Source organism: Plecotus auritus (genome assembly GCF_963455305.1).
Source record: "Plecotus auritus genome assembly, chromosome: 14".
Taxonomy (NCBI): domain Eukaryota; kingdom Metazoa; phylum Chordata; class Mammalia; order Chiroptera; family Vespertilionidae; genus Plecotus; species Plecotus auritus.
Window position 1 is genome coordinate 2,090,997 of NC_137780.1, and position 25,040 is coordinate 2,116,036.

The window sequence follows — 25,040 nt, forward strand, 5'->3', positions numbered from 1 at the left end:
CTTGGCTTCTCGCAGGAAAGAATTCAAAGTCGAGCCAGCACAGAGTTTACCGAGACAGAGTTTCTTAGGAGACAGTGGGCGGAGGGTGGCCACTCCCCAGGCAGCACCCCTCCCTGGGGGGGTCGCCTCCTTTCCGGAGGCTCACTGCGGAAGCAGGGCATTCCATAAAGGGGGGGGGGGGCACTCGGGATTTTTCTGGGGAAGGGGTGAAGAGCCCTGCCGGCCGTTGTTTCCACTGGGGTTTCCAGTCGCCTGCACCTCAGCGTGGGTGTCGGGGTGCTCACATAGGACCGTGAGCGCACAGGAGGCGAGGGGTTGCCGCCAGGCCAGACTTGTCCCCCGCGGTGGTCCCATCTGTGCCACCAGCTCCAAACCACAGAACCTTCGGGGTTGGCTGGTCTAACAAGCTCCCCGATAGCCCTCGTAGCCTCGATGGGTTACAGCTGTGTAGCCACTTCCTCTGCCTTGCTGGGGGGCGGGGGTGATGGACAATTTTCAAATTAAAAACAAATGATTGAAGATGAGCAGAGGCCATATTCTATCTCTAACCGGGAAGCCACCTGAATGTCCCTGAGGAGTCAAATGCATAGGCTACCTGTGTGTGGGAACAATGAGACAGCCCACCCAGGGGAGGGACTGGCCGCTGCAGCCAGGACGGGTGGATCCCACAAACACAAGGTGAGACGCGACGTCAGACATAAACACACACCAGATGACTTCATGTTATAGCACAAAACCAGTGAGAGGGCCCGGGCCGGTAGAAGTCAAGATAGTGTCTACCGCCCGGCCGGCCTGGCTCAGTGGTTAAGCACCGACCTACGAACCAGGAGGTCACGGTTCGATTCCCGGTCGGGGCACAAGCCGGGGTTGTGGGCTCCATCCCTAGGAGGGGGCGTGCAGAAGCCCCATCATCATTGACGTTTCTATTTTTCTCCGTCTCCCTCTCCCTCTCTGAAATCAATAAAAATATATTTAAAATAAAAGAAGGTTACAAAATCCAACTCCTCCCAGCTCCCACCTCCCGGCATTACTTGGTGGTTTCACATGAAAACCTGTTAGCATGCATTAGACGCCCGAGGACAGTCATGCCCCTCCCCCCCCCCCCCCCATTTTTCATGGCTGTGTCCTCCAGGGTAGACCATGGCCAGGTGCCTGGTGTCCACCCAGGAACATCGATCCCACGGCGCACCTGCCGCTGACCACCGGACTCTAAACATTCGCTGTTTTGATCAACAACGTCCCCCTGTCGTTGCTCAGGAGGCTCAAGGTCACTGCCTTGGCAATGTGACCCAAGCGGTGTTGCAACGCCAGGTGTCCATTATTGCCCCCAAGTTCAGCTCTCCCCCGATCAATGGCGAGAAAGAAATCAGCGGCGCCCTGACCGGTGTGGCTCAGTGGCTAGAGCAGGGGTGGGCAAACTTTTTGACTCGAGGGCCACAATGGGTTCTTAAACTGGACCGGAGGGCCGGAACAAAAGCATGGATGGAGTGTTTGTGTGAACTAATATAAATTCAAAGTAAAGGAGCGAAGGGGAGAGCAAGAGAACCCTCCGCTCTTTCGGCTCCGCGGGCCAGATAGAACAGCCGAACGGGCCGGATCCGGCCCGCGGGCCGTAGTTTGCCCACGGCTGGGCTAGAGCGTCGCCCTGCGGACTGAAGTGTGGACTGAAGGGTCCCGGGTTCGATTCCGGTCAAGGGCATGTACCTTGGTTGCGGGCACATCCCCGGTGGGGGGTGTGCAGGAGGCAGCTGATCGATGTTTTTCTCTCATCGTTGTTTCTGACTCTCTATCCCTCTCCCTTCCTCTCTGTAAAAAAAAATCAATAAAATATATTTAAAAAAAAAATCAGCGGCGAACTTTACTCCGTGGGCGCTGAGGGTGGAAGCTGACCGGGTTCCCTAAGGCAGCCTGAGTTAATGATTGGTGCTGCGGCCTTTGTGGGTTAGCACGTCCTTGCTGGGTTCGGGCGTGAAACCTGTCACCAAGGCCGCCTTCGCTGAGTGTGACTCGGGAGCATTTCAGCTGGCGCAGGGGGCTTGTGACTCAGGGACGGGGTGCTGTCAATCATTAACTCTCTCCTCAGAAGCATTGTGTATTTAACGAGGGCTCCCCCCGCCCCCCGGGGACTTTAAAATCGTCCCCAGTCTTGGCTAAGCACGCCCCTGAAGATGAGGCCCCAACACCTGGCTTTCACGATTCTATTAATCATCTCAGGAGAACTCAGTGCGGAAGGTAAACTTCATTTTTCATCGTCTTTGTTCTCTCCAGCGTGTAAACGGACATGCTAGCGTTCCTGGCACTTGCGTTTCTGATGCCGTCTTTCATCTTCTCTGTGCCGATTAGATAAAAAAAAAAAAAAAAAGACATACTTCTTATAGTTTGTGATAAAAATGTAGGTTGACTGGGTTCCTTTGGGCAAAACTAGCGAACGATTCTTACAGCAACGTAACCTGGAGAAGCAGAACAAGGCACCCAACCCTTTGGATGTGTAGGTTTGAGGGTGCAGGAGACTGAGATCTAGATTCCTGAGGGGGCTCAGGCTGCCAGGCCCCCCCGAAGTTGTACGTTAACCTTAATTCTCATCTCCTGCCAGAATCCCTTCCTCACGCCGCAAAGCCGGGACCCATTGGGGTCTCTGCTCCTAAAGGGAGAGCTTAATGTGGGGGGCTTGACAAAGAAAGAACCACCGAGCATCAGAAAGGTTTTCGGCTCTTGACACTGACTTTAAAAATCGGTTTCAGAGAGAAAGGGGGAGGGAGAGCGAGCGAGCGAGCGAGCGAGAAACATCGATGATGAGAGAGAATCCTGGATCGGCTGCCTCCTGCACGCCCCGCACTGGGGATCAAGTTCAAAAAAGCCAGGCGTGTACCCCGACTGGGAATCGCACGGTCCCCTGGTTCATAGGTCGACGCTCCACCCCTGAGCCACGCCGGCCGGCCTTGGCATTGATCTTCATCCTATGTATCCTCCGGTTGAAGGCGTGGCGTAGCGATCTGTAGGGAGACCCTTTGTTGATTTTGCCAACAAGGACACTTGAGGTGGAGTGGCTCTGTTAATAATTACCTGGACGGCGGTGTGCGTGAGGACCGGAGCTTAGACAACCCGGGAGCCGTGGGCTCTGGAGCGATAAGAACCCTGGATAGCCGGCGGCCTGGTGTGAGGCTAGACGCAGGGGTGGGCAAACTTTTTGACTCGAGGGCCACAGTGGGTTCTTAAACTGGACCGGAGGGCCGGAACAAAAGCATGGATGGAGTGTTTGTGTGAATTAATATAAATTCAAAGGAAAGGAGCGGAGGGGAGAGCAAGAGAACCAGATAGAACAGCCGGATCTGGCCCGCGGGCCGTAGTTTGCCCAAGGCTGGGAGTGAGCGGGAGGCGGGTGGCTCGCTGCGGGTGTCAGCAGGAGCTAAGAAACCGGGGGGGCCGTTGTCAGCAGGCGGAGTGCGCAAAGTGGGGAGCCACAGCAATAGGCTCTCCTAAAGCACACACCTGAGGGGATCTGTTGACATAAAATACCCTAAAGGGGCTCTGGCTGGTGTGCGCAGTGGTTAGAGCGTTGGCCCGTGCACAGTAGGGTCTCGGGTTCGATTCCTCGTCAAGGGCACGTACCTCGGTTGCAGGTTCAATGCCAGGCCCAGGTGGGGGCCCCAAGCAGGCGGCAACCAATCAATGTGTTTCTCTCACATCAATGTCTCTCTCTCTCTCTCTCTCTCTCTCTCCCACTCTCTCTCAACATCAATGGGAAAAATATCCTCACTCTTCAGATGTATATCTACCAGATTATAATCGCCTTTTAGTGTGACACACTTTCCTACAAATTTTCAACCAAAAAAGCGTCTGCAATTAGAGTTACGAGAGTGAAAGAAGTAGGATGCATCTTATTTGATGCTTGGAATCCCACAATAAGATAATACTTGCATGGACCCGCCGGCGTGGCTCAGGGGTTGAGCGTCAACCTATGACCAAGAGGTCAGGGTTCGATTCCCCATCAGGGCACAGGCCCGGGTTGGGGGTTTCGTCCCCAGTGTGGGGCGTGCAGGAGGCAGCCAATCCATGATTCTCTCTCATCATGGATGTTTCTATCTCTCCCTCTCCCTTCCTCTCTGACATCAATAAAAATATGTTTTTTAAAGAGATCATACTTGCATGGATCATCTCCTGTGGTTTTTTTTTCTCTCCTGAGACACTGTGGCATCGCGTTGTGACTTGCACGCCGTTTCACAGAAAGGTGCTTCGTGACGTTGGGGAGAGCTTTCTGAGCCGGCGGCCGCCCAGGGTCCACCTGACTGTTGGGTGTTGGGGGGCGGGGGGGGGGGCCTCGCTGGTGAATCCCAATGGGAAGGGATCGTCCCCGAAGGCCTTAAACACGTAGCTGATAAAACGAAGTCGGTGGTCCGCGTGCCTGCCGGCGCTCGGAAGGGCACGCCGCCTGGCTCGGTCACGCCGTGTGGCTCGGTCACGCGTGTCCCCGTTTCGGCCCCGTCGTCGTCCCCGAGGCTGCGGCCTGATTGTGCCCTCCTTGCAGACAAGCCCTGCGGCCTGCCCCGCGTGGAGAACGGGAGGATCGCCGTCTATTACTACACGTTTGAGAGCTTTTACTTCCCAATGGCCGTAGACCAGAAACTGTCCTTCTCCTGCCTGGCTGGCTACACCACGGACTCGGGGAAGCAAGAGGACAAGACCACCTGCACCACGGGGGGCTGGTCCCCCGAGCCCAGGTGCCTCAGTAAGTCCGGGCCCTGGGCCGGCTCACCACCCGCCTCCTCCCGACGTCAACGGAAGGGGCCGCGGGGCTCAGGGTGGAGCGTCGACCTAGGAACCAGGAGGTCAGGGTTCAATTCCCGGTCAAGGGCACAGGCCCGGGTTGCGGGCTCCATCCCCAGTGGGGGGCGTGCAGGAGGCAGCCGATCCATGGTTCTCTCTCCTCATGGATGTTTCTCTCTCTGACCCTCTCCCTTCCTCTCTGGAATCAATAAAAATAAATAAATAGCATGGGCCAATGAGATGTGGCTAGTCCCTTCGGTAGAAAACAGTGTAAGGACTGGCCCACTGTCCTGTATTTTTTATTTTATTTTTTCCCACCCCCATTTGTTTATCACCTCTATGGCCTCCTCCCACCATCTTTTTTTTTTTTTTTTTTAAATCTTTATACACTTTCTTTTTTAAAATTGACTTCAGAGAGGAAGGGAGAGGGACAGAGAGAGAGAAACATCCATGATGAGAGAGAACCATGGACCGGCTGCCTCCTGCACGCCCCACCCTGGGGATCTAACCCACAACCCGGGCCTGTGCCCTGACCGGGAATCGAACCCTGACCTCCTGGGTCACAGGTCGATGCCCAACCCCTGAGCCACGCCGGCCGGATGTCTTTTATTTTTACAAAATGAAGGCATAATCTGAAATTCCGTAAATAGCGTTTCTCATGATAACGTTGCTTTCCTTATCTGTTGTCCGTCGTTCCCCGGGAAGAGAAGAGAAATAACCGCTGAGCTTGTTCTTCCATCGGGAAGAGGCACGTAGGCGGGTGACTGCCCCCGGGCAGCGACAGGTCCTTGAGGAGGGTCCCTGCCCTGGGCATTGGAGGAGGGTCCCCGCCCTGGGCATTGGAGGAGGGTCCCCGCCCTGGGCATTGGAGGAGGGTCCCCGCCCTGGGCATTGGAGGAGGGTCCCCGCCCTGGGCATTGGAGGAGGGTCCCCGCCCTGGGCATTGGAGGAGGGTCCCCGCCCTGGGCATTGGAGGAGGGTCCCCGCCCTGGGCATTGGAGGAGGGTCCCTGCCCTGGGCATTGGAGGGGGGTCCCTGCCCTGGGCATTGGAGGGGGTCCCTGCCCTGGGCATCGGAGGGGGGTCCCTGCCCTGGGCGTCGGAGGAGGGTCCCTGCCCTGGGCATTGGAGGGGGGTCCCTGCCCTGGGCATTGGAGGGGGTCCCTGCCCTGGGCATCGGAGGGGGGTCCCTGCCCTGGGCGTCGGAGGGGGGTCCCTGCCCTGGGCATTGGAGGGGGGTCCCTGCCCTGGGCATCGGAGGGGGGTCCCTGCCCTGGGCGTCGGAGGGGGGTCCCTGCCCTGGGCATTGGAGGGGGTCCCTGCCCTGGGCATCGGAGGGGGGTCCCTGCCCTGGGCGTCGGAGGGGGGTCCCTGCCCTGGGCATTGGAGGGGGGTCCCTGCCCTGGGCGTCGGAGGGGGGTCCCTGCCCTGGGCATCGGAGGGGGGTCCCTGCCCTGGGCATTGGAGGGGGGTCCCTGCCCTGGGCATTGGAGGAGGGTCCCTGCCCTGGGCATTGGAGGGGGGTCCCTGCCCTGGGCATTGGAGGGGGGTCCCTGCCCTGGGCATTGGAGGGGGGTCCCTGCCCTGGGCATTGGAGGAGGGTCCCTGCCCTGGGCATTGGAGGGGGGTCCCCGCCCTGGGCATTGGAGGAGGGTCCCTGCCCTGGGCGTTGGAGGGGGGTCCCTGCCCTGGGCATTGGAGGGGGGTCCCTGCCCTGGGCGTCGGAGGGGGGTCCCTGCCCTGGGCATTGGAGGGTCCCTGCCCTGGGCATTGGAGGGTCCCTGCCCTGGGCGTTGGAGGAGGGTCCCTGCCCTGGGCATTGGAGGAGGGTCCCTGCCCTGGGCATTGGAGGGGGGTCCCTGCCCTGGGCGTCGGAGGGGGGTCCCTGCCCTGGGCATCGGAGGGGGGTCCCTGCCCTGGGCATTGGAGGGGGGTCCCTGCCCTGGGCATTGGAGGGGGGTCCCTGCCCTGGGCATTGGAGGGGGGGTCCCTGCCCTGGGCGTCGGAGGAGGGTCCCTGCCCTGGGCATTGGAGGGGGGTCCCTGCCCTGGGCGTCGGAGGGGGGTCCCTGCCCTGGGCATTGGAGGGGGCTCCCCGCCCTGGGCGTCGGAGGGGGGTCCCTGCCCTGGGCATTGGAGGAGGGTCCCTGCCCTGGGCATTGGAGGGGGGTCCCTGCCCTGGGCATTGGAGGGGGGTCCCTGCCCTGGGCATCGGAGGGGGGTCCCTGCCCTGGGCGTCGGAGGGGGGGTCCCTGCCCTGGGCATTGGAGGGGGCTCCCCGCCCTGGGCGTCGGAGGGGGGTCCCTGCCCTGGGCATTGGAGGGTCCCCGCCCTGGGCGTCGGAGGAGGGTCCCTGCCCTGGGCATTGGAGGGGGTCCCTGCCCTGGGCGTCGGAGGAGGGTCCCTGCCCTGGGCGTCGGAGGAGGGTCCCTGCCCTGGGCGTCGGAGGAGGGTCCCTGCCCTGGGCGTCGGAGGAGGGTCCCTGCCCTGGGCGTCGGAGGGGGGTCCCTGCCCTGGGCGTCGGAGGGGGGTCCCTGCCCTGGGCGTCGGAGGGGGGTCCCTGCCCTGGGCATTGGAGGGTCCCTGCCCTGGGCGTCGGAGGGGGGTCCCTGCCCTGGGCATTGGAGGAGGGTCCCCGCCCTGGGCATTGGAGGGGGGTCCCTGCCCTGGGCATCGGAGGGGGGTCCCCGCCCTGGGCATTGGAGGGGGGTCCCTGCCCTGGGCATCGGAGGGGGGTCCCCGCCCTGGGCATTGGAGGGGGGTCCCTGCCCTGGGCATTGGAGGGGGGTCCCTGCCCTGGGCGTCGGAGGGGGGTCCCTGCCCTGGGCATTGGAGGGGGGTCCCTGCCCTGGGCGTCGGAGGGGGGGTCCCTGCCCTGGGCATTGGAGGGGGGTCCCTGCCCTGGGCATTGGAGGGGGGTCCCTGCCCTGGGCGTGTCCTTTAGTTAAGGATGTGCACCCTCAACCAGCCAGTGGACTTAAAGCCGCAGGAGGCCAATCCAAAAAGAAATTCCTTGTCTTTGCCACTCGTGACGGCGAGTGGGGGGCTCTGGGCATGCGTTCTCAACGTGGACCCGGGGGAGGTAGGGACGAGTGACTCCAAGAACCGGGAGCTGGCCAGGCAGCGCACGCCAACGTCCGAGGGACTCGCTTGGCCAGTGAGCGCGGGCTGTTTCCAAACTGGGACAAACGGGAGCCGGGAGCTGCGCCGTCCAAGGGGGCTGGGCCCGTGTGCCTGGAAGACACGCTTGGCGGCCTCCGGTTCAGCAGCCGTGTCTCTTCCCCTAGAGAAGTGCACGCGGCCCGCCCTGACCCATGGCCACATCTCCGAGGCCAAGTTACTGTACAGCGTCCACGAGAAGCTGCGCTACACCTGTGCCGCCGGCTACGGGACCCCCGCGGGGCTGGCCCAGGAGGAGGTGCAGTGCCTGGCCCACGGGTGGTCTTCGCCGCCGGCCTGCAGGGAGCAGCAGGGTACGTGCGCCCCCACCGGCCCCCCAAACCCGAGATTGGAGCTGGCCGGGCCACCCCTTTCTCTTCTTTTCTTTTTAAATCATTCTTTTAAATTTATTTTTTTTATTGTTTGAAGTATTACATATGTCTCCTTCCCCCCCACCCCCGTCATTGTCCCCTCCCTGGCCACTGCCACCCCCAGGACAAGCCCCCACCGCCCCAGGACCATGTCCATCGGTTATGCTGCTAGGCATGCACACAAGTCCTTTGGTTGATCTCTTACATCCCCTCCCTCCCGCCCTCCCCTGCCTTCCCTACCCCTTTCTTATACAAATGGGCGTTTTTATTTTTTAAATTTATTGATTTTTCAATGTATTTTTTATTTATTTCAGGGAGGAAGGGAGAGGGAGAGAGAGAGAGAGAGAAACATCCACGATGAGAGAGAATCATGGATCAGCTGCTTCCTGCACGCCTTCTACTGAGGACTGAGCCCACCACCTGGGCATGTGCCCTGACTGGGAATCAAACCGGTGACCTCCTTAATGAATGCAGAGACCCAAGTTTTCGGTTGGTTTCTTAAAAATATTTTTTTTATTGATTTCAGAAAGGAAGGGAGAGGAAGAGAGAGAGAGAGAGAGAGAAACGTCCATGATGAGAGAGAATCATGGATCGGCTGCCTCCTGCACGTCCCCCACTGGGGATCGAGCCTGCAACCCAGCCATGTGTCCTGAGCTGTGACCTCCTGGTTCCTAGGCCGACGCTCCACCCCTGAGCCACGCCGGCGGGCTGGATGGGCGTTTTTAGTGAATGCCATCGAGTTTTCATTATTTCTGCCAGCGCAGGGAGTTACTGTCTTGTTTTTTATCGAGTCCAGGTGTTTCCTTAATCCAAGGTTGCCTCCCACATGAGCCCTGACTGGGGCCCAGGGTCAAATGTGTAACTCAGGTAGGTGCCCTCGCCTGGGAATGGAACCCGAGACCCTTCCGTGCTCGAGCCAATGGTCTAACCCCGTGGTCGGCAAACCGCGGCTCGCGAGCCACAGGCGGGTCTTTGGCCCCTGGAGTGTGGCTCTTCCACAAAATACCACGGCCTGGGTGTGTCTATGTTGAAGAAGTGGCGTTAGAAGAAGTTTAAGGTTAAAAAATGTGGCTCTCCAAAGAAATGTCCATCGTTGTCCTGTTAGTATTGGGCTCTGTGGACGAATGAGTTTGCCGACCCCTGGTGACCACTTAGCAACACTGGCCAGAGCTTTTGCCCATTTTTTAATTGGGTTGTTTGCTGTTTTGGTGTTGAGTTTTATAAGTTCTTTATACGTTTTGGATAATGACCCCTCATCAGACGTATCATTGGTGAATATATTCTCCCACTCGGTGGTTTATCTTTTGATTGTGTTGATGGTTTCCTTTGCCGTGCAAAAAACGCTTCAGTTTGACGTAGTCCCATTTATTTTTTTTTTTCTTTTGTTTCCCTTGTCTGAGGAGAAATATCAGGAAAAAACATTGCTATGAGAATGTCTGGGATTTTACTGCCTTGGTTTTCTTCTAGGATTTTTATGGTTTCGAGTCTAACATTTAAGCCTTTAATCTATTTTGAGTTTATCCTTGTGTGCAGTATAAGAAGGTGGTCTAGTTTTATTTATTCGCGTGCCTCTGTCTGTCACTTTTCCCAACACCATTTATTGAACAGACTGTCTTGTTTCCACGGTACATTTTTGCCTTCTTTGTCAACTATTCACTGACTATAAAGGTATGGGTTTATTTCTGTTCTGTTCCATTGATCCATATGTCCGTTCTTATGCCAGTACCATACCGTTTTGATTACGACGGCCTTGTATTATAGTTTGATATCAGTAGGGCGATCGATTCCTTTCACTTTGTTCTTCTTTCTCAAGATCCCTGTTGCCATTTGGGGTCTTTTAGGGTCCCATACACATTTTTGAAACGTTTGCTCTACTTCTGTAAAATACTCCATTGGTATCTTGATAGGAATCGCGTTGAATCGGTAGATTGCTTTGGGTAGCGTGGCCATCTTAATGCTGTTGATCTTCTTCCTATCCATGAACATAGTACATGCTTCCACTTATTTGTAGCTGCCATATATGTTCTTAAGATTCAGTGAAAAGTCTCTTGGGGATTTGTTTTGGCTCTTCCAGGTTCAGCGATGACGTGCGTAACATATAACTGTACTTTCTGTTAGACACGTGTTTGGCTCCTGAATTACCTCACGGGAATTACTCCACAACGCAGACCACGTTCCGCCTGGGGGACAAAGTGGTGTACCGATGCGACCCTGGCTACCACACCACGAAGGGACTGTCGGTGGAGGAGGCCGAGTGTCGCTCGCATGGGTGGTTTCTCCCGCCATCATGTACCAGTAGGTTCTCCTTGGGAGCACAGTGACCCCCACTCTGCCAGCCTCCTCTCCCTCCGACAAAAGTGCATGCTGATTATGTGATGCTAATTATGGTCAATTTTACCCCTCCCCCCTTTTTTTGTTTTGCTTCTGGTTTTGATTAGAGTAGTCTTTGATCCTTGAAAGCTCTCTAACAGGAAAACAAATTCCTTTTCGCTCAAATAATTACATTAAAATCAGCCTAATGATAATTAATCTATATCTATATAAGCCTAAGCGACCATTTGACCTGAACGGTTGATGGGTCGCTATGATGCGCACTGACCACTAGGGGGCAGACGCTCAATGCAAGAGCTGGCCCCTGTGGTCACTGCCCTCCCACAACGGGAGTGCCGCTCAACTGACCAATGGGCACCAGACGAGTGGTGAGCCTATCGAGCGGCAGCAGCGGCAGATGCAGTGGGGCTGGGATAAGCAGGAGTGGCAGGCAGGAGCTGCAGGTGGTGTTGGAATGCAGGTTTCAGCTGATCCCTGCAGGCCACGCCAAGGGACCCCACCTGTGCACAAATTCATGCACTGGGCCTCTAGGCCTATATAATAAAGAGGTAATATGCAAATTGACCATCACTCCAACATACAAGATGGCCTCCTCCATGTGGTCAAAGATGGCCACCCCCATGTGGACACAAGATGGCCATCACAAGATGGCCAGCAGGGGAGGGCAGTTGTGAGTGATCAGGCCAGCAGGGGAGGGCAGTTAGGAGGGACCAGGCCTGCAGGGGAGGACAGTTGGTGGGGACCAGGCTTACGGGGGAGGGCAGTTGGGGGCAACCAGGCCTGCAGGGGAGGGCAGTTGGAAGGGACCAGGCCTGCAAGGGAGGGCAGTTAGGGGTGACCAAGCCAACAGAGGAGGGCAGTTTGGGCGACCAGGCCTGCAGGGGAGGGCAGTTGGGAGTGACTGGGCCAGCAGGAGAGGGCAGTTAGGGGTGATTGGACTGGCAGGGGAGGGTAGTTAGGGGCGACCAGGCCTGCAGGGGAGGGCAGTTGGGGGCAACCAGGCCTGCAGGGGAGGGCAGTTGCGGGGGACCAGGCCTACAGGGGAGGGCAGTTAGAGGCAATTGGGCTGGCAGGGGAGCAGTTAGGGTCGATCAGGCTGGCAGGGGAGTGGTTAGGGGGTGATCAGGCTGGCAGGCAGAAGTGGTTAGGGGCAATCAGGCAGGCAGGCAGGCGAGCATTTGGGAGCCAGCAGTCCTGGATTGTGAGAGGGACGTCCCAGATTAGAGAGGGTGCATGCTGGGCTGAGGGACACACACACCCCCTTCCCCTGTGCATGAATTTCGTGCACTGGGCCTCTAATATATATATAAATGGACAAGCTTTCCTTTTGTGAAATGAAATATGGCAAATCTAGTAACATCTGTTCCAGATATGGCATGTAAGTGGTAGGTGCATTTTATTCCAGCAGGAAAAAAAAATTACATTTTTTGTGTGTGTGTGTTTTACTTCCATTTTTAGAATTAATATGCACCCCTTTAAGAGCAATAGAAAATGGTTATTTTCAACCTGTCAAGCGAACCTATGAAGAAGGAGATGTTGTTCAGTTTTTCTGTCATGAAAATTATTATCTAAGTGGACCTGATTTAATCCAATGCTACGAATTTGGCTGGTACCCAGAATTTCCTGTATGCCAAGGTAATTGTTAAAATTTCACACCTACCAATATAAAATATCATGACTTTTTTTCTCTTGTTTTATAAAATGCTTCTATATATTTTTTTATGTTCAAATTATTTTTTTCAATTACAGTTTCCATTCAATATTATTTTGTATTAGTTTCAGGTATGCGGCCTAGTGGTTGGACAATCCTATACTTTATAGGGTACTTCCCCCCCAAATATTGCCAGTACCCACCTGCCACCATCCATAGTTATTAGCCAAAATATCATGTCTTAACCAGCTCTAATTCTAGGAAAAAAAGTCTCTAATTCGTGTCCTGAGCGCTATTTTTTAAGATAAATATTGTCTTTTAAATCGGTTACCGTTTTCAGCAAACTTTAATACAGTTACTGTAAAGACATCCTACATTTTGCATTAGATAGTTGAGTGGATACGTCTTTTCAATGTCTTTTTTAAAACAACCTCATACATTTTAAATCTCTTATTATAATAAGTACTTTTTTTCTTTTTTTTCTTTTTTTTAAATTGGGGATCACTAGATCCAATAACCCCAAGCTGACAGCTTTGCTAGGGAACGCTCGGGTTCGGCTGCACATTTCCTGATGGGAAAACACACCCTTTAAAATCGTGGGGTAAATACACTTGTATTATTGGCCCGTTTCGGGGCGTCGGGATTCTGGGCAGCGCGTCACTGGCTCCTGTGTCTGGGTGCAGCAGAGCTGTGGTCCCGGTGTGGATGGACGGCAGCCTTCGGTAAGGCCCGACTGGGCAGGAGCGGGCTTCCTCATTCACGGGGTGGCTGGTGGCATCCGGGCTCTGCTGGCTGCCCATGCGAGGGCCTCGCTTTCTCCCTGGCTGCCCGTGGAGGCCGCTCCTTGCCTTCTAGACAGAGCCCCTCAGCGAGGGTGACGCTGTCATGTCACGTTGACAATCTTGTATCCATAGCCGCCACCATCGGCCACCCCCTCATCTTGGCTGGGTTCCATGGGATAGAAGCAGGTGTCCCTTCCTGTTTGTGGGGACAAGCGGGACACAGGGAATTGGACATCGGAAGGTGGAGATCAAGGGGGTGCCCCTAGAATCTGTGTGCCATACTTTTTTTTTTTAAATCCTCACCCAACAATATTTTTCCATTGGTTTTTACAGAGAGTGGAAGGGAAGGAGGGAAGGAGGAAGGGAGGGGAGAGAGACAGAGAGAGAGAGAGACATCGATGTGAGAGACAGACACATCCATTGGTTGCCTTCTACACTGGGTCGGGGATCGAACCTGCAACTGAGGTACCTATAGGTAATGCCTTTGACCAGAATCCTACCCGAGACCCTTCAGTCTGCGGGCCGACGGGCTATCTGCCATTCTTCTTCTCCTTCTCCTTCTCCTTCTCCTTCTCCTTCTCCTTCTCCTTCTCCTTCTCCTTCTCCTTCTCCTTCTCCTTCTCCTTCTCCTTCTCCTTCTCCTTCTCCTTCTCCTTCCCCTTCCCCTTCCCCTTCCCCTTCCCCTTCCCCTTCCCCTTCCCCTTCCCCTTCCCCTTCTCCTTCTCCTTCTCCTTCTCCTCCTTCTCCTCCTCCTCCTCCTCCTCCTCCTCCTCCTCCTCCTCCTCCTCCTCCTCCTCCTCCTCCTTCTCCTCCTTCTTCTTCTTCTTCTTCAATATATATGTTTACTGATTTCAGAGAGGAAGGCAGAGGGAGAGAGAGAGAGAAAGATCAATGATGAGAGAGAATCACTGATCAGCCGCCTCCTGTATGCCCCCCTACGGGGGATCGAGCCCACGACCCGGGCATGTGCCCTTGATGGGAATCGAACCTGGGACCCTTCAGGCCACAGGCTGACGCTCTATCCACTGAGCCACACCGGCCGGGCTGTCTGCCGTCCTTTCTGCCATCCTTCTTAGCGGTACTTGGCACAACCAATGTGCCTGTTTCACCTGGAGCTAAGTAGCCTACTTGTGGTCATCATCATCGGTGTTTCTGGGGTGATTTTATGACTCAATGTGCTGCTCTTTCTCCCCCAAGGAGTAAGAACTCGGTGTCCGCCTCCACCCCTGCCTCTAAACGCCAAATTTAAAGCCAACTCCGCCGGTTACCACGACGGAGAGGTGGTCTACATTGAGTGTCAGCTGAACTATGCGCTCCGGGGCCTAGAACTGATTCGCTGTGTCAACGGCAAGTGGACGGAGCCTCCCAAATGCATCGGTCAGCGACACCTCCCACGAGCTTTCCCTCCGATGAAACCCGCGTGGGTCGCTAAATGGTCTCTTCTCTTGCGACTGTGCCTTTTTCAGAAGAAACGGACAAGATCGCCTGCGATGAGCCGCCGGACGTGGCGTACGGCGAAGTCAACGACACCTCGGAGACTTACTACAGCGGCGACCGCGTGACCTACAGCTGTCAGACAGGCTATGACCTCCGTGGCCCCAAGGAGATCACCTGTCAACACGGAACGTGGACGAGCCCCCCGCAGTGTGTCGGTAGGTGCGCTAAGGTGGCATCCATAGCTAAGCCTGTGGTGCCCAATTTTTCATTCCCTTTATTTAATCCACACCTTTATTTGTCTGTTTGTTTGTTTGTTTAAAATATGTTTTTATTGGTTTCAGAGAGGAAGGGAGAGGGAGAGAGAGAGAAACATCCATGATGAGAGAGAATCATGGATCGGCTGCCTCCTGCATGCCCCAGACTGGGCATCAAGTCTGCAACCCAGGCATGTACCCCGACCAGGAATCGAACCCCGACCCTTCAGTCCACAGGTTGATGTGGGCTTGATCCCCAGTGTGGGGCGTGCAGGAGGCAGCTGATCAATGATTCCCTCTCATCACTGATGTTTCTCTCTCTCTCTCTCTCTCTCTCTCTCTCCTCTCCCTTCCTTGCTGAAATCAATAAAAAATATATTTAACAAAACCCAAAACATTTGCTGTTTAGGCTTGCTTAGTCCATTTTAAAGATATTTGAGCGGAATAACATTTCTCACTTCCGGTGAATTTAGAAATCAATTGTCTAAATTATATCGGACACATATCGAGGCACCATGGTACGGGAACTGTATCGTATCGTTATGCGGCTGTAAGTTCATATCGATTTAAAAAAAATAACTTTTTTTTTTCTTAGAAAACTTTGAGATTTGCCAGTATCCACCTCAGATAACCCACGGGGCCATTGTGGGCAGGGTGTTGGAGAGTTACCCGACGGGTGCCTCCGTGGAGTACAGATGCAACGAGTACCACATCATGAACGGACAGAAGACGTCCTCCTGTGACCACGGGCTGTGGTCCGCCGCCCCTGTTTGCTTAGGTGAGACGGACACACGTGGAATCTGTCCAGCGGCTTCTCCCCCCCCCCCCCCCGCCCCGCTTTATCTATACCCTTGACGTCCAACATTGCGTACGATGAAGGCGTACGATGTGACGATTGGATACGCTTGGAGAGTATTGTGAGATGAGGACCACAATGAGGCTACTTAGCACAGCCTTCGCTTCACATAATTACCATTTTTTGTTGTTATTATTATTTTTTTAATATGCGGGGCGGGGGGCGGGGGGTGCAGGAGGCAGCTGATCCATGACTCTCTCTCCTCATGGATCTCTCTCTCTCTCCCTTCCTCTCTGACATCAATGAAAACATATTTTTAAAAAAAGAACACGTCGCTTTCCTGTTAGTCAGCTGAGTAGAGAACTGACGAGAGCGTTTGCCGTTGCAGAGCCGTGCGAGGTCAGCGAGGAGGCCATGGAGAGAAACAACATCGCCATGAGGTGGGAGTACGAAGGGAAGATCCTCCACGGGGACCTCATAGACTTTATGTGCAAGCCGGGCTTTGACCTGGCGCCATCCACCCCGACGTCAGGACTGACGGCGCAGTGCTACCGAGGCCAAGTGCAATACCCTTTGTGCATGAGGAAAGGTAGACGCGTGCCTTCTGCAGTTTCTCGGGTGGGAGATCGGTGTCGCCCCTGGGGTTCAAAGGGTCAGGCCTGAGATTTAATGCACCACCTTCACCCTCTCGTCTAAGGAACTGGGAAGGATCTGGTCAATTCCCCAGTTCACACACACACACACTTCACCAGGATGACTATGCTGATATCATTGAATTTCCAGAAGTGAATTTTGTGGGGGTTTTTGTTTGTTTGTTTTTGGTTAATCCGCCCTGAGGATATTTTTTCCCATTGATTTTTTAAAATTTTTTAATTTATTTTTTATTGATTAAGGTATTACATATGTGTCCTTATCCCCTCATTGCCCCCTCCCCCCCCCCCCGCCCTCACCCCACTCCTATTCATGCCCTCATCCCCCTGGTGTCTGTGTCCATTGGTTAGGCTTATATGCATGCATACAAGTCCTTTGGTTGATCTCTTCCCCTTACCCCTGCCCTACCCTACCTTCCGTCTGAGGTTTGAGCATCGGATCGATGCTTCTCTGTCTCTGGATCTGTTTTTGTTCATCGGTTTATTTTGTTCACGATAATCCGCTAATGAGTGAGATCCTGTGATATTTATCTTTCTCTGACGGATCCATTGATTTTTTTTAAACTTTTAAAAAAACATATATTTTTATTGATTTCAGAGAGGAAGGGAGAGGGGGAGAGAGAGAGAGACAGAGAGAGAGAGAGAGAAACATCAATGATGAGAGAGCATCATGGATTGGTGCTCAAGAACTGAGCTACACGAGCTGCCCTGTAAATGCTTTTCCATGAAATATGTCATTGTCTTTTGCAGCCATGACGGGAGCACTGGCTACTGATGATAGCATGTCATTGTATATATTTTTGCAGAATCCAAAGGCAAGTGTGGGCCTCCTCCTCGTATTGATAACGCGTACATTCTTAACATAAGCCTCCAAGATGTCACCTTCGAGAGCGGCTCCTCGGTGGAGTACAGGTGTATGATGTACTATTTCCTACAAGGGTCTATATATTCCTATTGTGTCGACGGAGTGTGGACCGAGCCGCCCTCGTGTTTAGGTATGCGTTCCTATTTAGTAAGATGAAACCACCTTTTCTTCCCTGTCTGTTTTCTTGGAATCGCTGCACACACTGCGTGTGTGTTCTTTTGTTAGAGATCCTATTGCACCACGCATGTCTATTCTTTCCTCTGGATCATAAATAACTACAGGTCCAGTTCGCTGGAACAAGTGCTTGTTACGTATACACCATTCACCAGGTACTGGTGTGGTGTGGGTGAGATGAACGCGCCGTCGTGGTAAGACTAAACATATATATAAGTGATTATTACTCAGTGTGATTGGCACTATAACAGAAAACATGAGCGCAGCATAGAGGGATGGCCATGTGCATCCAGAAAGATAAAGCAAGTGAACATCCTGTTCGCTGGGCATCGTTGTGGCGGGAAATGACATCTGCCAAGGACCACGGAGAAAAATGGCAGGATGTTTCCTGTGAACTCGGAACATGTTTTGGTTTGGTTTTGTTAATCCTCACCCCAGAATATTTTCCCATTGATCTTTTGAGAGAGTGGAAGGGAGAAGAAGAGACACACAGAGAGAAAAACAGTGATGTGAGAGAGATACATTGAGACTCTCCAGCCCAGGGCTTTGCCCGCAATAGAATGAGACCCTCCTGCCCAGGGCTGTTGGCACCAATAGAATGAGACCCTCCTGCCCAGGGCTGTTGGCCCCAATACAATGAGATCCTCCTGCCCAGGGCTGTGGCCCGCAATAGGAGATCCTATTGCCCAGGGCTGTTGGCCCCAATACAATGAGACCCTCCTGCCCAGGGCTGTTGGCCCCAATACAATGAGATCCTCCTGCCCAGGGCTGTGGCCCGCAATAGGAGATCCTATTGCCCAGGGCTGTTGGCCCCAATACAATGAGATCCTCCTGCCCAGGACTGCTGCCCACATTAGAGATTCTAATGCCCCCTGCTGTTGCCCATAATAGAATGAAACTGGCCTGCCCAGGGCTGTTGGCGCTCCATAGAAATCACAAAACACCAATGCCTGATGATATTCCCGGAAAGATATCTTCCTTTAAACTGCATGAATATAAGGTTCCTTTTATTTCTGAAATGCCCATATCCTCTGAGCGACTAGAGCATCGAATTGAAAACACACTCTGAAATTCTGTGGAGGGAAACTCCGTGAGCTCTGGTGATTTGGACTACCCTTGTTGATGGGGCTGATTTTGACCCTTTTGAACTTCCTGCATTGAAATTGTGAACAAATAATTGCTACCTCTTGAAAGGACCGAGTTTGCTTCCCAGTGACTCCAAACTGCCAGGGCATGCTTTATTTACAAAAATAATTTGTTTCCTTTAAGAAGTCATTTTTCTCAGACGAAAACCTACTGGGAACCCCGAGGAGACACCTTAGACTGTCTTGGGGGGAAAACCACACCCTTGCACACACTCGGAGAGATTCAGGCCACAGGTTGACTGCGTCATAAAGAGGGTCTCAGTTTATTGGGGGCAACACCATGGGGCAGGTGAGTCTCCTTCTATCTTTTGGGGACAACAGGCCCCCAGGAGCCTCTCATTCTATTGGGGCTGAGAGCCCTGGGCAATAGCATCTCCTATTGCGGGCAACAGGCCTGGGCAGGTGACTCTCATTCTATTGGGGCCAACAGCCATAGGCAATACCATCTCCTATTGCGGGCAACAGGCCTGGGCAGGTGAGTCTCATTCTATTGGGGCTGAGAGCCCTGAGCAATAGGATCTCCTATTGCGGGCAACAGGCTTGGGCAGGAGGATCTCATTCTATTGGGGCTGAGAGCCCTGGGCAATAGCATCTCCTATTGCTGGCAACAGGCCTGGGCAGGTGAGTCTCATTCTATTGGGGCCAACAGCCGTAGGCAATACCATCTCCTATTGCGGGCAACAGCCCTGGGCAGGAGGGTCTCATTCTATTGGGGCCAACAGCCGTAGGCAATACCATCTCCTATTGTGGGCAACAGGCCTGGGCAGTGAGTCTCATTCTATTGGGGCCAACAGCCCTGGGCAATAGGATCTCCTATTGTAGGCAACAGGCCCGGGCAGGTGAGTCTCATTCTATTGGGGCCAACAGCCCTGGGCAATAGGATCTCCTATTGTAGGCAACAGGCCCGGGCAGGTGAGTCTCATTCTATTGGGGCCAACAGGCCCGGGAAAGAGCATCTCCTATTGCTGGCAATAGCCCTTGCAGGAGAATCTCATTCGATTAGGGCCAACAGCCCTGGGCAATAGCACCTCCTATTGCGGGCAACAGCCCTGGGCAGGTGAATCTCATTCTATCGGGGCCCACAGCCCTGGGCAATAGGATCTCCTATTGCGGGCAACAACCCTGGGCAGGTGAGTCTCATTCTATTGGGGCTGAGAGCCCTGGGCAATAGGATCTCCTATTGCAGGCAACAACCCTGGGCAGGTGAGTCTCATTCTATTGGGGCCAACAGCCCTGGGCAATAGGATCTCCTATTGCTGGCAAGAGCCCTGGCAGGAGAATCTCATTCTAATGAGGCCAACAGCCCTGGGCAATAGCATCTCCTATTGGAGGCAATAGCCCTGAGCAGGTGAGTCTCATTCTATTGGGGCCATCAGAACTGGGCAATAGGATCTGCTATTGTGGGCAACAACCCTGGGCAGGAGGTGCTCCTTCAATTGGGGCCCACAGCACTGAGAATTAGGATCTCCTAAGTGGGCAACAGCCCTGGGCAGTGAGTCTCATTCTATTGGGGCCAACAGCCCTGGGAAAGAGCATCTCCTATTGCTGGCAATAGCCCTTGCAGGAGAATCTCATTCGATTAGGGCCAACAGCTCTGGGCAATAGCACCTCCTATTGCGGGCAACAGGCTTGGGTAGGTGAGTCTCATTCTATCGGGGCCCACAGCCCTGGGCAATAGGATCTCCTATTGCAGGCTACAGGCCTGGGCAGGTGAGTCTCATTCTATTGGGGCCCACAGCCCTGGGCAATAGGATCTCCTATTGCAGGCAACAACCCTGGGCAGGTGAGTCTCATTCTATTGGGGCTGAGAGCCCTGGGCAATAGGATATCCTATTGGGGCCAACAGCCCTAGGCAATGGCATCTCCTATTGCGGGCAACGACCCTGGGCAGGTGACTCTCATTCTATTGGGTCCAACAGCCCTGGGCAATAGCATCTCCTATTGGAGGCAATAGCCCTGAGCAGGTGAGTCTCATTCTATTGGGGCCATCAGAACTGGGCAATAGGATCTGCTATTGTGGGCAACAACCCTGGGCAGGAGGTGCTCCTTCTATTGGGGCCCACAGTCCTGAGAAGTAGGATTCCTATTGTGGGCTACAGCCCTGGGCAGTGAGTCTCATTCTATTGGGGCCTGTTCTATTTTGGGCAATAAAATGGGGCAGGAGACTCTTATTCTATTGGAGGCAATAGCCCTGGACATTAGGAAATCATTCTATTGGGGCAAACAACCCTGGACAGGAGGATCTTTTACTATTCCCCAGGGCTGTTGGCCCCAATAGAATGAGATCCTCCTGCCAGGGCTGTTGCCCGCAATAGGAGATCCTATTGCCCAAGCCTGTGGGCCCCAATAGAATGAGACTCACCTGTTCAAGGCTATTGACTGCAATAAGAGATGCTATTGCCCAGGGCTGTTGGCCCCAATGGAATGAGATTCACCTGCCCAGGGCTGTTTCCAGCAATAGGAGGTTCTATTGCCCAGGGCTGTTGGCCCCAATAGAATGGGACCTTCCTGCACAGGGCTGTTGGCCCCACAGAATGAGACCTTCCAACCCGAGCTGTTGCCTGCAATAAAATGAGACTCACATGCCCAGTTCTGTTGCTTGCAATGGAATGAGATCCTAATGCCCAGGGCTGGTGGCCCCAATAGAATGAGATCCTTCTACCCAGGTCTGTTCCCCACAATAGAATGAGAGCCTCCTGCTCCTGGCTGTTGGCCCCACAGAATGAGACCTTCCTGACCAGGGCTGTTGCCTGCAATAAAATGAGACTCACTTGCCCCGTTCTGTTGCCCGCAACGGAACGAGATCCTATGCCCAAGGCTGTTGGCCCCAATAGAATGAGATCCTATGCCCAGGGCTGGTGGCCCCAGTAGAACGAGACCTTCCTGCCCAGGACTGTTGGCCCTAATAGAATGAGAACTTCCTGCCCAGGGCTGTTGGCCCCAATAGAATGAGAACATCCTGCCCAGGGCTGTTGGCCCCAATAGAATGAGAACATCCTGCCCAGGGCTGTTGGCCCCAATAGATTGAAACCTTCCTGCCCAGGCCTGTTGCCCACAATAAAATGAGACTCACCTGCCTCGTTCTGTTGCCCGCAATGGAACGAGATCCTAATGCCCAGGGCTGCTGGCCCCAATAGAATGAGACCCTCATGCCCAGGGCTGCTGGCCCCAATAGAATGAGAGCCTCCTGCCCAGAGCTGTTGCCCCCAATAGAATGAGACCCTCATGCCTAGGGCTGTTGGCCCCAATAGAATGAGACCCTCATGCCCAGGGCTGTTGGCCCCAATAGAATGAGACCCTCATGCCCAGGGCTGCTGGCCCCAATAGAATGAGATCCTGCTGCCCAGGGCTGTTGCTCACAATAGAATGAGACCCTCATGCCCAGGGCTGCTGGCCCCAATAGAATGAGAGCCTCCTGCCCAGGGCTGTTGGCCCCAATAGAATGAGATCCTCATGCCTAGGGCTGTTGGCCCCAATAGAATGAGACCCTCATGCCCAGGGCTGTTGGCCCCAATAGAATGAGACCCTCATGCCCAGGGCTGCTGGCCCCAATAGAATGAGATCCTAATGCCTAGGGCTGTTGCCCCAATAGAATGAGACCTTCCTGCCCAGGGCTGTTGCCCGCAATACAATGAGACTTACCTGCCCCCTTCTGGTGCCCGCAATAGAATGAGATCCTAATGCCCAGGGCTGTTTCCCCCAATAAAATGAGACCTTCCTCCCCAGGGCCAGGGCTTGAGCCTGCAACCAAGGTACATGCCCTTGGCTGGAATTGAACCTGGGACTCCTCAGTCTGCCAGCCGATCCTCCATCCGCTGAGCCAAACCGGCTAGGGCAGAGCTTGGAACATTTTTTCGGACTTAAATATTAACTCTAACTAGTTTCCTTCCTCCTCTGATGCCTGGAAACTTCCATGTCATCATGAGCAGGCAACACAGGGCTTCCTGGTCTACCATGGTAATTTTTTTCCCTTTTTTCTTCTTTCTTTCTTTCTTTCTTTCTTTCTTTCTTTCTTTCTTTCTTTCTTTCTTTCTTTCTTTCTTTCTTTCTTTCTTTCTTTCTTTCTTTCTTTCTTTCTTTCTTCCTTCCTTCCTTCCTTCCTTCCTTCCTTCCTTCCTTCCTTCCTTCCTTCCTTCCTTCTCTCTCTCTCTCTCTCTCTCTCTCTCTCTCTCTCTCTCTCTCTCTCTCTCTCGCTCTCTCTCTCTTTTTTTTTTTAAGCGCCCTGCAAGTTATCTTTGGATGAAATGGACAGGAATAATTTACTTCTGAAGTGGCGCTATGACAATCGACTACTTGTTTTCCATGGCGAGTACATTGACTTTGTCTGTAGAATAAATTCTTACATGACGGAGGTGTCTGCTTTTGCCACGGAGCTCAGAGTGCCGTGTGACAGAGGGAAGGTGAAATATCCAAGATGCGTTCCAAGACGCAGGTAACACGCGCCTTGTTCCTACAACTGGCTTTTGTTTTCTCGTCATATTCTTAGTTAAGAGATTCATCATGTTGGTCAATTTCAGAAACGTTAGTTTCTACAACACGCGCACTTCATGTTCATCATAAAGGGAAGCAATAATCCCCCCACCTCTTTTGTTTTGTTAATCCTGAGGATATTTTCCCATTGATTTTAGAGACAGTGGAAGAGAGAGGGAAAGAGAGAGAAATATTGATGTGAGAGAAATAGATCGATGGGTTGCCTCCTGCTTGTGCCTTGACCAGGGCCCGGGCCAGGGAGGAGCCCTTGACCAGAATTGAACTCTGGACCCTTCTGTCTGCAGGCCGATGCTCTATCCACTGAGCCAAACCGGCCAGGGCTCCATTGATATTTTAGAGAGTAAAAGGGAGGGGGAGAAACAGAGAGAAAGAAACATTGGTGAGAGAGACTCATCGTTTGATTGCCTCCCCCACATGCCCTTACCAGGGCTGGGGATTGAACCTGCAACCGAGGTACATGCCCTTGAGGGGAATTGAACCCCGGAGGGACCTTTCAGTCCATGGGCCGATGCTCTGTCCACTGAGTCAAAACGACTAGGGCAACGTTCTCTATTTTTTAAAAACCAAGCAAGCTGCTTGGCCGGTGTGGCTCACTGGTTGTCACGGTTCGATTCCTGGTCAGGGCACATGCCCAGGTTGTGGGCTCGATTCCCAGTAGTTTTCGTGCAGGAAACAGCCGATCAATGGTTCTCTCTCATCATTGATATTTCTATCCCTCTCTCGCTCTCTGTAATCAATAAAAAATAGATATATTAAAAACAAACAAACACCAAGCAAGCTCCTAATAATATTAATGAACTCGAAGCATTGTGTGCTGTGGGATACCTATAACACATTGGCAATTTGCTAAATAAATCAATTTCGATGAGCAATACTTAAGTGTGGAAAAATTAACCTTTGTGTTCTGAGATAGAAAATCACACTTTCTCCCACTTCCCAGTATAGGCTCAGAAATAATTAATAATTAATAAAGATCGGAAACACTGTGGCTCTTCTTTCTACTGAGAGGAAAGCACGTTAATAACAATAATTAAAATAATGGTATTTATTCCCAGGAACACGCTTCTCTATACAAATTTGGAATCATTTACTGAAGTGTTTCCTCATGGGACAATTTAAAACATATATTTTCCACTTCTTGACAAACAGAAAAATAACCTTTTTTAAACCAGAAAAACATTACGATAACACAATACAATGATGGTGTCTCTTGGTATTTTTTAACTGTGGTAAAAATCAGAACAGGAAATTTGTATACTGTATGCTGTTTAAATATTTTAGTGTATCTTGGCTTTCTAATTCCTAAGAGAAAAATAAGGAAATAACAGAAAAGTGGGGGGAAATGGTGAGAATTAGTAAGTGACATTGAGTTTATAAAAATAAATTGGTGGCATCATTTTTCAAGGTGGGTTTTATGCTTTATAAAAACCTAGTCAAAACAATGACTAATTATATGGAATACCAAAGATTGTAATGAATATTTAAGCAGAAATGATGCTTGTTTCAACTCTCTCTCTCTCTCCCTCTCTCTCAGGAGGTCATATTATAAAGAATCCTTTAAAATATGAATGGCAGAAATAAAAACCATATTTCAACACATCATAAAATCCTTTGAGAAACGTAATTTTTAGAAGAAAATGGTTGGATTAGAAACCTCTAAGTTTTAAGTTGCCTGAAGATTTGAATTTCAATTGTTTATGATGAACATTTTTTTTGTCTGAAAATAAAAAAATCCAAACAGGTTCCTTTATTTCTAGTTTGCACGTCTTCCATCTGTTCTATTATTGATCTTCACATCAAAATATTTCTGTCTTCTATTGTCCACTTACTTCCTTTATTTTTTTTGTTGCTGTTAATCCTCACCCAAGGATATTTTTCCCATTGAATTTCAGAGAGCGTGGGAGGGAAAGGGAGACACACACACACAGAGAAACACTGATGTGAGAGAGACACATTGATTGGTTGCCTCCCACATATGCCCAGTCAGGGGCTGGGGATGGAGCTTACAACAGAGCTACATGCCCTTGACTGAAATGGAACCCTCAACCCTTCAGTTCAGGGGCTCACATACCAATGGGAGACTAGTTATCACACAGGGATACAATGGACGGGGACTTGCATTTGTTTGTGTATGTCTTCAACACAACTTGAGAGAAAAGAAAAATTCAGTTT

General features: G+C 52.6%; 1 protein-coding gene across 7 annotated transcripts; it reads left to right on the plus strand.

Annotated features, from left to right (window-relative positions):
• Positions 1–1,977: 1,977 nt before the first annotated feature.
• F13B (coagulation factor XIII B chain) lies at positions 1,978–24,635 on the plus strand. Of its 7 annotated transcripts, none has more exons than XM_080650846.1 (12): positions 2,124–2,232; positions 4,526–4,726; positions 8,050–8,235; positions 10,411–10,587; positions 12,082–12,258; positions 14,254–14,433; positions 14,523–14,708; positions 15,343–15,525; positions 15,932–16,132; positions 17,000–17,188; positions 22,596–22,809; positions 24,403–24,635. In XM_080650846.1, exons 1-12 carry the CDS (start codon positions 2,169–2,171, stop codon positions 24,434–24,436), a joined length of 1,992 nt encoding a protein of 663 aa, XP_080506972.1. In that variant the 5' UTR covers positions 2,124–2,168; the 3' UTR covers positions 24,437–24,635. The 7 variants fall into 7 exon arrangements, with proteins under 7 accessions (XP_080506978.1, XP_080506972.1, XP_080506973.1 ...); XM_080650847.1 differs by having other exon boundaries at positions 14,254–14,403; positions 24,403–24,623; XM_080650848.1 differs by lacking the exon at positions 8,050–8,235 and having other exon boundaries at positions 24,403–24,623.
• Positions 24,636–25,040: the final 405 nt, after the last annotated feature.